Here is a 12,460-nt window from a genome sequence, read left to right as displayed (position 1 = left end):
GGTATGGTCACACTTAGCCAGTGCCTTAAAATCACACAAGAGGCATTTCAGGGGGCTGAATTTCCTTGCCAAGTTCAGTGGAGGACTGAGGCTGCCTGTTGTAGGCTTCTGCCCAAGCCCGGGCTCCCTGGGGCTCTCTTGCTGGGAGCAGCTGGGAGAGGCGTTAGAGATGGGAGTCGGCAAATTCCCTAGGCACCAGGAATGATGCTTTAGTAGCAGGTTTACTGTACAACTGTAAAACTGATGGGTAAGGGCTCCGCTGGGATTAATCAGGAAATGCATGGGTGATTTGGTAGTGGAGAGACATAATTAAAGGGGAGACAAGAAAGGCCCTAGTGGGAAATCCCAAATGTTTTTGTATTCCAGTCATACAGACACATGCACATTTTCTAAATGATAATAACATGCCCCAGGGCATGTGGTCAGAGATATACTGGTTCCTTGGTCACTGGAGAAACCTTTTCTTCATCCTCATGTGACATACCCCTACGGGATGTCCTTCTGTGTTGCTTTTTCCCACTGTAAGCAGCCACAGTGCAGGGTACCCTGTGCTCCTGCCAGCACTGTTGGCCCAGCATTACCAGTGTCCCCATCAGAAGGAAACACCCTGACCCCAAACTGGTCTCACACAGGTCTCGGGAAATCAGCATGAAGAGCTGCAGAACGTCAGAAAGCACATCCATTCCTGCTTCACCAAAATCTCCTGCTTCCTCTTACCTCACCCGGGCCTGAAAGTCGCCACCAACCCTAATTTCGATGGAAAACTAAAAGGTACGAAAGCGAAGGTCTGTTTTTTAAACGGATACCTTAGATGCCTTGGCAGACTGTCCCACTGGTTCCTGAAACCTCTACAAGTATTTTCTATGAAAAAACTTCTGGGAGAGGAGTTGGATCCTCCTCCCAAGGACACACACACACTCAGCTTCTTCTTTCAAGTCCAGCAGCTGCCTGTTTGTTGCCAGATGCTTCTAAGCTGTGTCATGGTTTAACCCTGTCAGCAGCTAAACACCCCACAGCTGCTCCCTCACCTTCCCCTGTCCCCTGGGGAATGGCAGGAGAATTAAAGGGGAAAAGGGAAGGGGACTCGTGGGTTGAGATAAGAACAATTTAATAATAATAGTAATAATAGTAATAATAGTAATAATAATAATAATAACAACAACAAAACAACAAAAATAATAATACTTTAAAAGTAATAACACTATAAGATATGCATGTTTGTATAATGAGAATTTATACAAACAAATGATGTGCAGTGTAACTGCTCACCACCTGGTGACAAACACCCGTCCTGTCCTGGCAAGTGATTCTGAAACAGGTAAGTCCCAAAACTGCAATGCCAGATGAGCAAGAGGTCCAAAGAGAGAGAGCACTCCGAGAGTCCGAGGAGAGACTGAGAGAGCCCCCTGAAGAGAGATGCCAACTTCCTCATCAACCTCATCTATATACTGGGCATGACGTTGCATGATACGGAATACTCCGTTGTCCGATTTAGCAATTTAGACTCAATCCCAAGTCTAAATTCAAATCATAAGAGCAGTTGTGGTCCCTTTGTCCCAACCATGCTCCCCCCAAGCCTGTTGTGCTCCTGCACACTGGCAAAAACATGGGAAGCTGAAAGGTCTTTGATGTCTCAGCACCAACTATAAACATCAGTGCGCTGTCAACATTCTTCTCATAGCAAATCCCAGACTAAATCCAAAACACGGAGCTGTTCTAACTGCTGAAAAGAAAAACTAACTCTGTCCCAGCTGAAACCAGGACAACCTAAGACAGAGATAGAGGCCAAAAAGGTGTGGGAATCTAAAAAGGTATAGGAGGCAAAGACAGAAGTGGAGGCTTAAAAGTTGTAGGACACCTGGACAGAGGTGGACACCAAGAAGGTGTGGGAGGCCAAGACAGATGCGGAGGTCGAAAAGGTCTCGGAGCTGCTGGCAACGAGCACTGTCAGTGCAGATGGCTGATAGGCAGCTGGGGAAGGGCAGGGCTGAGATTGGAAGTGTATGGACGCGGCGTTAAGCCTGTAATTAACCAGTTGTGCCTCCCTTGGAATTCGGCCGGGATGCGGAGCGGTGCAGACTGGTTGCTGGAAGGCAGGCTGGTGCTTGCGGAGAGCAGAAGGCCGGTTACACGGGCTCTCAAGGGAACGTTATTTCACTTTGAAAACCTTTCCAAGGAATATTTAATCTCCCTGGCTTATCTGGTCAGTGGTTTCTCTACAGGTCAGACTTTGTTCAACAGGTGGAAAAAAAAAAAAAAAGAGAAGGAAAAAAAAGTCATGGTAAGGTTCTCCATCCTCACAGGAGCCACACGCTGTGGCCATTGTGAACCAGCTGTTTACCAGTTTTGCTGGTTAGAGGCTGCTTGCAGTCTTAGCAGTAGAGAAAGTGGCCCATTAGTCACTCAAAATCAATTAGCAAACAGAAAGAAGTTACTTTTTCCCTGGTTTTGTCTGGCTGGCCATCAGACTTGTTCCCCTGGCACACTCTGTGCTAACCAGCAAGCAGGACAGTGAGGCAGTGGGAGCGTGGTGTGCTCATGGAAACCGGGCTGATCTCTGTTAGTTCCCCCCATAACTTCAGGTGCTGAGTAGTACTGATCAAGTGGTGTGTGCAGAACGGCCCCAGTGGGTCCTTGACACCATTTTTCTTGTTCCCTCAGAGCTGTACACAGCTTTTTGTCCTCTGATGGAAGAAATGTGAGGAAACTTCCCCTCTCTCCTTACCTTCCAAATGCTTGGATGATATCGCATTGTTGAGATGCGTGGATGCCCCATCCCTGGAGGTGTTCAAGGCCAGGTTGGATGCGGCTTTGAGCAACCTGGTGTAGTGGAAGTTGTCCCTGCCCATGGCAGGGGGGTTGGAACTGGATGATCTTTGAGCTCCCTTCCAGCCCAAACCATTCTGTGATTCTGTGATTGTTTTTCCTGTCTCCAGCCTTGTACAGTTTAATTTAAATGGCAATAAGCAGATGTCAGACACTATGAAGCCATAAGAGCGACTGTCAGGACATGAGTCTGCCTCTCTTGAAGTGACACAAGCAGCCCCTGGACCCCTCAAACAGCGCCCTGTGCCAGCTCTATGCTTTGGGCAAGGGGACAGGCTGGTAGGAGCAGAGATTGTGCCCGTTCCTGGTACCTGCACCGAGGGATGTCTGATGGTGCAATGTAAATGCAGAGTCACTTGCAAGAGTCCTTGGTGTACCTGTACCAAGCCCCTAATGGTTTGCAAAAGCTTTAAAATGCTTTGTGATGAGAATTTCACATACAGGTTCATAGAGAACCAAGAACTCGGCACAGAAAATCTTACCTGCTGGCAGAGGAGGTGGCAGGGATGAGAGCCAGAGAGCCTAAGCCCTGGCAGCAGATTTCAACTGGGGGTGCCATGGAGCAGATCAAAGGGAAAGCTCAGCATATGTCTATGCCCTGCACACTGAAGGTCATGATTTGCAAAGAGCGTATGTGTCTAGGCAAGAAGATGCCCTCTCCGGCTATCAGCGTTGCGTGCACGTTACCAGCATCATCAGCAAAAGCAGTTTTTTTTCCCCATGCAGTCACATTTGTGTTTGCACAAGTACTTTTGAGACCATGAAGCTGGTTTGTGGATGTATGAAACTGGTTTGTGGATGTATGAAGCTGGTTTGTGGATGTATGCACAGCTGTATATTCTGTCTGTGGGTTAAATAACAACCTAACTGGGACCACGATCATTTCTGAGTGCTCACATCACTAAATTACAGGGTCTCTGAGCCGCTGACACAACTCTCCTGCTCGTGTTTCGTGTGAGTTCACACTGAAGTGCAAGTCTGACGTTGGGCTTTGTTTCCAGAAATAGATGATGAGTTCATCAAGAACTTGAAGATTTTGATTCCTTGGCTGCTTAGTCCCGAGAGCCTGGACGTTAAGGAGATCAATGGAAACCATATCACCTGTCGAGGCCTTGTGGAGTATTTTAAGGTATTGGCTTATTTAAGAGAAAGTGGGCTTGTTCATCTCTGGCGTGCGTGCACTTTTGCTGCAATTAAAGGGGAAAGCAGCAGCAGGCAGAGCAGCACTTGATGGCTGAAGGAAATGTCCTTGGTCTAGCCAATAGTCCTGACTCTCATTGCTGCAGGAGGCAACCACCGCACGGCCACATATTTGACTGCACAGTAAGCCCAAGAAGTGGGCAGGGCTGTTTTCCTCCCCTGGAGAATTGAGGACCACAAGGAAATAGGCTGAGGGCTGTTTTCCCATTGCCTTTAGAAAAAAGCTTAGTTTTGTTGTCATGACTACTGGGACATTTTAATGCAAGACGTCAGTGAGTAATTCTCACCACCTGCTCTCCAGGGCTACCTGGCTCTGGCTCCTTCTCCTTCACTGAAGGACGGAGGCAGGGGCAAATCCGATGGTAGAGATACTTAACGTAAGTGGTGGAGCAAGAGGCTGGAGTGACTGACCCAGGCCACCCAAGGAGTAGACCTCGAACTGTTCTACGTAGCATTTTCTGGCAGAGCATCCCCTGCTGAAGCCATCTTGTGCCTGGAGTGTCCTCTGCTTTTAGCATCCTGTTAAAGCTGTGGCTGGAACTGGGTGGGGGTGTTTCCGTGTTGCTCATGAAGGCTGTATCCAGTGTGATTTCATTTTCTGTGCGCTGTTTTGCAGGCATACATAAAGATCTACCAAGGGGAAGAATTGCCACACCCAAAGTCAATGCTGCAGGTACGTGAGCGCGAGCTGGTGGGCATTCATGCGCTATAATTGCCATTGATTTCCAGTTAATTGTCAGAGGTGTCCAGCTGGTGCAGCACATTGGGTTTTCTGTGGTTTTATTTCAAATGCCTTAGCGTAGCAACCCCAAAACCAGCCCTTGTGGAAGTATTGCCAGTCGCAAGACTGGCACGGCTCAACGATTGCAGCAGCAGGGCTCCTGCACCCCGGCCGGACCGCGGTGACTCGCTGTCTGTGCTCACAGCATCAGCCAGCTCAGCCGAAATGTCCCCCCGCAGGTAAATGGCATCATCCCTGGCTGCGGCGGGGCCACCCACGGAGCAGACGTGGCCCCGCACGCGGGCAGCGGCTGCTGGGCTGCCGCTCCGCTCTCCGAGCCAGACGGCTTTGCAGGAGGCTGCAGCTGGAGCTGTTTACATGTGACTGGGCCTTTTATCTGTGTTCTTGCTCTTTCCCACAGCCGAAGCCAAAGTTTTCATTGCTCTGGCTTGGAGGGTAGGAATCCTCCCTTCGTGCGGGCTTTTGCCTGGGGAGACCGAGGATGTGTAAATACGGGACGATCTTGTTTGGCGTTGGTCAGAGGCTGGGCAGAGTGCACTTGGCTGAGACAGGGGAGCTGTTTAATTCTGTACCTGTGCACCCGGGTACCCTGTACACGTCCTGGCCCCATACTGTGGGTCCCCAGGCAGCCAGTGGGTGCTGCTCTCTGCAATTACACTTCTTCACCCTGTCTTTCTGCAGCTCAACTTTGTACCCCTTTTGCCCTTCTTGCAGGCCACAGCAGAAGCCAACAATTTAGCAGCGGTTGCCACTGCCAAAGACAACTACAGCAGGAGAATGGAAGAGGTAGGTGGTGCTGAGCACGTCATTTCACAGTGCTCGTGTCTCCTGGCTCTCCTGTCCTCGTGGGGAAACCTCCTTGCCTGTGTTCCTGGCAGAAAACGTCCTGCATGGACTTGGCCAGGACTGGTTACAGTGCTGCATGTTCAGGGTCTCTCCTGTTCCTGGTGGAAAAGGGGCTTTCTTGCAGGCTGGAGGAGACCAATGCCCAGTCAGGGTATCACGGCAGGACAGGGGAGGGTCCTTTGACAGATAGTCACCGTTTAATCTGATGGCAGCTTTTTGCAGACCACGTGGCCTCTGCTGAATTTGCATCCTCTTCCCAGTGTTCCCCAGTATGGGTAGATGCAACACAAAACTGTGATGTGGTGGGGTGGCAGCGCTGCGTGACCATGCAGCCCGTGCTACGGCTGGTGCTAATTAGGGGATAAAGTCGTTGTAACTGGCTTCTCACCTAAGCCCTGCCCTGTCAGCCCATCACTCGGCTCTGGTGAGGGGATGGTTGTGATGTTTTAAGGTGAAGCTCAGACCCAGCCTCTCTCCAGCCCCTTCCAGGCCCGCACTCTGTTCATCAGTATTGGTGATTGTTGCCTGTTGGCAGGAAGAAAGTATGGAGCTGTGTGGCCAGACTGCCTGTGGACAGCCCTGGGCCTTAAAACTAAGGTGTCCATACTCTGAAGCAGAAGGAAAATGCTGCGGAGTTTCCAGCACTAGAAAATTCTGGGGTTCAGGGTCCTGCTGCTCAGCGTAGCTCAGCCGTCAGCGTTCCCGGGATCCTGGCTTGGGCTGCGAGCGAATTGAGCAGGGGGGCTGCGGGACGCAGCTTCCCAGTGCAGGCACCTGCTGCTCCGTTTTAAGGTGCACCTTGCAGAGCTGTCCCAGACGAACAGCACAGTCGTGGAGGTCTTCCTGCAGGATCTCGTGGTCTGTGCCAAACAGGAGCTGGTAGAGCCCCAATTCCGGTGGTTTGCATGGCACAGCATAGGAGCTGTGGGTGCTGACGTTTCTGGAGTGATCGGACTGTGTTTTCCATGCAGGTCTGTGGTGGGGACAAGCCCTTCCTCGCACCTAGTGACCTCCAGACCAAACACATGGAGCTGAAGGAGGAGGCTGTGAAGCTGTTTCGTGGGGTGAAGAAGATGGGTGGGGAGGAGTTCAGCCGTCGCTACCTCCAGCAGCTGGAGAACGAGATAGATGAGCTCTACATCCAGTACATCAAGCACAACGACAGCAAGAACATCTTCCACGCCGCCCGCACCCCTGCCACGCTCTTCGTGGTCATCTTCATCACTTATGTGATAGCTGGAGTGACCGGCTTCATTGGCTTGGACATCATAGCCAGTCTGTGCAACATGATCATGGGCTTGACACTTATCACACTGTGTACCTGGGCATATATCAGATACTCTGGGGAGTACAGAGAACTGGGCGCAGTAATAGACCAAGTGGCCGCAGCGTTATGGGACCAGGTAGGATAAAGAGCTTTTGATTTCAAACAAACCCCCAAAAAAAAAAACAACCCACCAAGTTCTTAAGTGTTGAGTTTCCTGGGACTTTTTCTGCCCTTTTGCATTTAGGGTCGTTAGGTGCTCTGGCTGGGGAGATCCAGCTGCTTGAGCTCGTTGTGCTGTGATCAGGGAGACAGGGAAAACCTGTGCCCTGTCTTCTTCAGACAGCAGGACAAGGAGGTTTAGGCCATTCCTTAGATGGGGGAAGCGGGGACAGAGGAAACGCTTTCAGACCAGTTTGTGGTGTTCATTGTAAGGGGGAGGGCATCTTAGGGCCCGGCGATGGGCCTGGGTAGGGCCGCGCTGTGGCTGTAGCACAGGTGGGCAGTACGAGGTGGGCTGGAGAGCAGGAGCGACCAGCAAGGCAGGAGCTGTGTACCCACTCGCCCCTTCCCCTGCTCCAGCCTGAGCCTCCCAGTCCTGCCCAGTGTGAAAGACAAGCCATGTAGATTGGGGCTGGGGATGAGAAAACTCACAGCAAGCTATTTTGGTCTGCGTTTTATTTCTTCTTGTCTTACCCCTCACCACATGCTAGTTTGTGGATCCTGAGACCTTGTGGCATTGGGACAAATTTGCCTAAGGTGCAGGAAAGCTGGAGAGGGACTTCTTACAAGGGTGTGTAGTGAAAGGACAAGGGGTGATGGCTTGAAACTGAAAGAGGGGAGGTTTAGATTGCATATAAGGAAGAAATTTTTCACTCTGCGGGTGGTGAAGCACTGGCACAGGTTGCCCAGAGACATTTTGGCTGCCCCATCCCTGGAAGTGTTCCAGGCCAGGTTGGATGGGGCTTTGGGCAACCTGGTGTAGTGAAGGGTGTTCTTGCCCATGGCAGGGGGGTTGGAACTGGATGATCTTTGAGGTCCCCTCAAACCCAAACCATTCTGTAATTCTATAAGGTCCCAGCGAGGAGCATCCTCACAGCCGGGGGGCTGTGCTTTTTGTGTGCATGTCTCTGTCAAAAAGAACAGACCCGTGTCTCTCTCCTGGTTCAGGGCAGGGACTTTGGCTCTGCCAGAGACCGAGGCCAGGCCTCCGCTCTGCCTGCTCCGGCACTGGGCTCCGCTTTCCCAGTACAGCCGCAGCTGCGCTGGGTCAGTTAGTCTCACCCACTCTTTTTCAATGTCTTTTTTTTTTTTTTTTTCCAAACAACATGGGAAGGTCTTGATTGGGCCCCCGTGTCAAACAGAACACCGCCACAATCTTAAAAATAGTCACAGTGAGCAATCGCTCCCCTGCAGCGCGCTGCCCGCTTTCTGACCAGCACCACTGCGGCGCCCAGCCTGGCAGGGTTATCTCGCAGCCCGCAGCCACAGTGTTTTTAACTCTCCATCCTTCCTCTTTCCCCTTCTGCAGCAGCCCTTTCCTCTCCCTGTTGAAGAGCTGCCAGGGAAAGCCCAGACCCTGCAGGCTCCCACTGCCCCGCTTCGCCTTGGCCAGGGGAGCATCCCATGGGATGGCCGCTGCTGCCACGGGCCGATGTGCCAAGTCAGGGCCGGCGCCTGCAATGGCATCTGCTCCTCTGTGGCAGAGCCAGGTCAAGCTCAGGGTTTGCTCGGAAGCCACCAGCTGCAGTTGCAGGTTTTATTTCTGCAGAGCTCCAAGGCAGAAAGGGCTCTGCTCGACAGCTTCCCTGTTTTTTAGGAGTTTTCTATCGGGAGTGCCCACATTTGCTTGCTTCCCGTCGCTGTGCAGAGAGCTGCAGCTGGAGCTGAACAGCTTTGGGAGGAAAAAAATGAAGCATTTATTACTCAGTTCCTTCATCCCAGAGCGGGGTAGTGGTGTTGCTCAGCTGAGCTGCCTTCAAAATCGGGTGGCTTGAGAGGAAGCCCATCACCTGCATCCCAGGTGGGTCCATCAAGGCTGCCCTGTCCTCAGCAGCCTGAGCATCCGCAGTAAACTCTGCTGCGCTGTGGCCAGTGCCTGCGCCATGGCGTTTGCCTGGGACCCTTCCTAGGTGCCTTTGGGAGATGGTGGAGGTTTTAAGCCCAGCATTTGGCCATCCCTGTGCAGGAACTAGTGGAGGGTTTAAGCGAGAACAGGGTGAAGCCAGTGACGCTGCCCACTTGCAACGTACCCAGCTGGATAAAAATAAAGAGGTTAAAGTGCCTGTAGCTGCTCCCTGGCACCCGGCTGGCCCCATGGGCTGTGTGGCTTTCCAGCTGAGGGAAAGTTCTCCCAGGAAGGAGCTGTGCAGCTGGGTGGTACTGGCTCAACTGCGGGCACTGGGGCTTGGGCAGCAGGACTCTGCCTGCTGCGATCCACAGGGCTGGTGCCCCAGTGCCCCAAGCGGGTTCAAAGCCCTCATTGGCTCTGTCCCGTGCAAGTCCTTGGCATCCCACGGCAGCGGGACCGACTGCAGGAGGGGTGGCCAGAGCCATGAGGGTCCTGCAAGAGGGGCAGACTGCACTGGGCGAGTATACTGCCGTGCTGGCACCAGCCAGTGGCTCTGACCAGGTGTGCTCTGTGCTCCTGTGGATGTGCGTGATACACAGAGATGCTTCTTTTCTTAATTCTCCCCTTTTCTTCTCAATGCCTCTCCCCAGGGAAGCACAAATGAGGTAAGTGGCTCTCGTTTCCCTCCGGCATGCGACTCCGCTCAGCTCCCAGGGGTTCCCGGGAAGTGTCTTGGCCCCAGCTGCCCGTTTCAGCCGCGTCGCTGCCTTTGGGCTTGGGGAGGACGGGGGCTGCGAGGGCTCTAGGTGGTGGCTGACATCCCAGTCCTGCACCGGAGCAGTAAGCTCCGGTTGTTCTCTGAGATCCAGGTGCCTGGGGAAGGGGGTTTAATGTACTGGAAGCCAAGTAGGGGAGAGATTTGGGGCTGTGTGTGTGTCGTGATGGGGATTTTCATCTTCCTCCCATCGGTTCTGTTTGGGGATTTTCCTGTTGTGCTGAGAAGTCACACCTGAACACCGGTTTGTTTTGTAGCACCAACTGTGCCAGCGTCGGGCAGGGAGGGCTCCCGCCCCAGCAGCCGAGGAGCCCCCGTACTCGGCGAGGCCTCTCCGTGCTGCCGGAAGTGCCGCGTGGTGTGTTTTGGACAAAACCACCCCACACCGGATTGAGTAAATGAAACGCAGAGCCTGGGATGCGGATTTGATCTCCCCAGCCTCTTCCTAGGGCAGCGCACAGAGCACAGCCCCTCTCGCCCCGCTTGGCAGGGGAACTGCTCGGGGGGGCACCCGGTCCCTGCCCAGCGCTCGCCGTGCAGAGAACCCCGGTTGGCACAACGCTGAGCCACCTCTGCCCGTGCCAAGGGCGGCTGGAACCTTGTTTAGGCAAAGCCTCATAAGCATCTAATTAAACCAGCCAAGGCATCCCTGCCAGTCTGCGTTACTGCGCGCCTGCGTTGATCCCGCGTTGTAGCCAGGTGCCGCCCCGGGTCGGTAAGGGACCACAGCTCCGTCTTTTATCGTGGCACCGAAGCCTGACGGCTCCATCCGTCAGCATCAACACGTTTTTCAGCCACCAAGTTCCGTGGGGAGTTCCGTGGGGAGTTCCTCTTTAGAGAGTCGGAGCAGCTCTCACAGGTCCCAAAGGCCGCTGAAAAAAAAAAAAATTAAAAATCGACCCATTCCTTCCCCCCGCCGCCAGTCCAGGGCAGCCGTTGGCATCTCCCTGTGCCACGAATGCTGACCTCTGGGTCCGTGGGCTTTGCTCCGGCTCGTGCCGCAGCAAGAGGCAGGACACGGTCTTTGCTGCTGCTGAGCTCTTGACCAGTAAAAGTCAGCTGCGAGACTGGTTTGGCACGAAACCAAGCCGAAAATAGCGCAGAAAAGCTGCAAGGTTGCTGGCGCAGGATTCGAAGGCGTATTTTCAAGAAAGAAACCCAGAGAAGGTGCATGAAGGCTCCTCCAGCAGTCCACTACATTCCCAAACAATCCCAAAACACTTGCACGCCAAGTCCTCAAACACCCCCAGGGGCTTCTCACCCCTCGCACCCACAAGGAACACGTCACCCGTGCCGTTTCCTGCCGCCTGTCTGCCTCTTCCCACCCTGTCCTGACTAATCCTGGCTCACCAACAGCCTTCAGGTCCCCAGCAGCAGCTGGTGGGTTTTTGGTTAGTTTGTTGTGGTTTTTTTTTTTTTCTTTCCCCATGACAAGTTCATTTGAAATGGTGATGTTGGAGCTGTGACAGCCATTCACACCAAGTCCTCTGCAGCCAGCTCCGTGTCTTGGCTTCTCCTGGGCCACTGGCACTTGGTATGAAGCCCACCAAGGGGTGGGGACATGGGGGTCTTGCCTGTCACCCCATACCAGCCACTGCAGACAGGGGTTTTATGTGAAACGCACATTTATTCGCCCGTGGTGCTGCTGTTTGCGAAGGCTGGGCTCTTCTGTCGGGAAAACGCATCCGGGCACAAACGGAAAGTGGTAAAATGAGGAAGGAAAAAAATACTCTGCATTCATCTGCAGAGAAATGGACAAATTGGGTACCTGTTAGATGGCAAAGCCCACCGCGTGACGCAACACGTACCCGCCTGGTGGCGCAGAACAGGACAGTGAGGGTGCCCAAGTTTGAACTCTGCGAGTGAAACCCGCAGAGCAAACCAAGCCGTGCGAGGCCCTTCCTGGCACTCCAGGCAGTCCATGATGGAACACGGCTCGCGGGCGCTCCTCCCGCAGCCGAGAGGCTCGAAAGGTTCGCCAACTATTAACCACGATCCTTCTCCCCGCTGGGCACGGACACAACCAGGAGCTGGTGCACAAAACAAACCGCGCGCCGCGACTGCGCGGAACCTGCTGCTGCGGCGTGACCGCGACCCGTCCGTCTGCGCCGCCGAGGCCGTGACCGTCTCCTCTCTCCCTCTCTTTTTTCCAGGCTTTGTACAAACTGTACAGCGCGGCAGCGACCCACAGACACTTGTACCACCACGCTTTCCCCGCGCCGAAAGCGGAGCCGGCCGAGGGCTCGGAGAGGAAGAAGGTGTAAGCCAGGCGCGCTGCCGGTGATGCATGAACGAGGCGCCGCCATCTCATCCTCGGTTCATACCCTCATCCTCGTCCCCATCACAAGCTCCTGCCGTGGAACTGGGAGAGTGGAGAACAAGTCCCGTGTTCAGGTGGTTGGGTGTGTTCGTTGGACAGCGTGGTGTTTGACGGGAAGATGTCGGCTGTTTTTCCTTTTGTTCATAGGTACATATCGGTACTGGCGCCAGTACAAAGCGCTTTTCATTTGTCATAGCCAGCATACTTCCTGCTAATTTATGAAGCCTTATTTCCCCCTTCTTAATTAGTTACAAAGTCACCGAAGAAATCATAATTTACACGATACAGCAACTAAAAATCTGCCAGACCTTCGCATTACTCAAAAGCCGACTTATTTTCAGACACTTGAACAAGTTATACCATGTAACCAAGTTTTTTCTTCAATTAACTGTTCAATTACATAATTAAAAATGTAT

The 12,460-nt window shown here is 53.1% G+C and overlaps 1 protein-coding gene across 1 annotated transcript in view; it reads left to right on the top strand.

Moving 5' to 3' along the window:
* Positions 1-11,988, top strand: part of ATL1 (atlastin GTPase 1) — a 32,625-nt gene extending 20,637 nt beyond the window's left edge. The window contains exons 8-14 of the mRNA XM_086613641.1: positions 633-771; positions 3,828-3,955; positions 4,643-4,699; positions 5,483-5,554; positions 6,586-7,017; positions 9,600-9,614; positions 11,878-11,988. Coding sequence (XP_086469767.1) covers positions 633-771; positions 3,828-3,955; positions 4,643-4,699; positions 5,483-5,554; positions 6,586-7,017; positions 9,600-9,614; positions 11,878-11,988 — 954 coding nt within the window. The remainder of the gene's footprint in view (positions 1-632; positions 772-3,827; positions 3,956-4,642; positions 4,700-5,482; positions 5,555-6,585; positions 7,018-9,599; positions 9,615-11,877) is intronic.
* The last annotated feature ends 472 nt before the right edge of the window (positions 11,989-12,460 follow it).

Source organism: Tauraco erythrolophus, chromosome 6 (genome assembly GCF_009769465.1).
Source record: "Tauraco erythrolophus isolate bTauEry1 chromosome 6, bTauEry1.pri, whole genome shotgun sequence".
In the NCBI taxonomy this organism is placed as follows: domain Eukaryota; kingdom Metazoa; phylum Chordata; class Aves; order Musophagiformes; family Musophagidae; genus Tauraco; species Tauraco erythrolophus.
The sequence above is the reverse complement of the archived record's forward strand: the minus strand, read 5'-3'. Positions and strand labels throughout refer to the sequence as shown.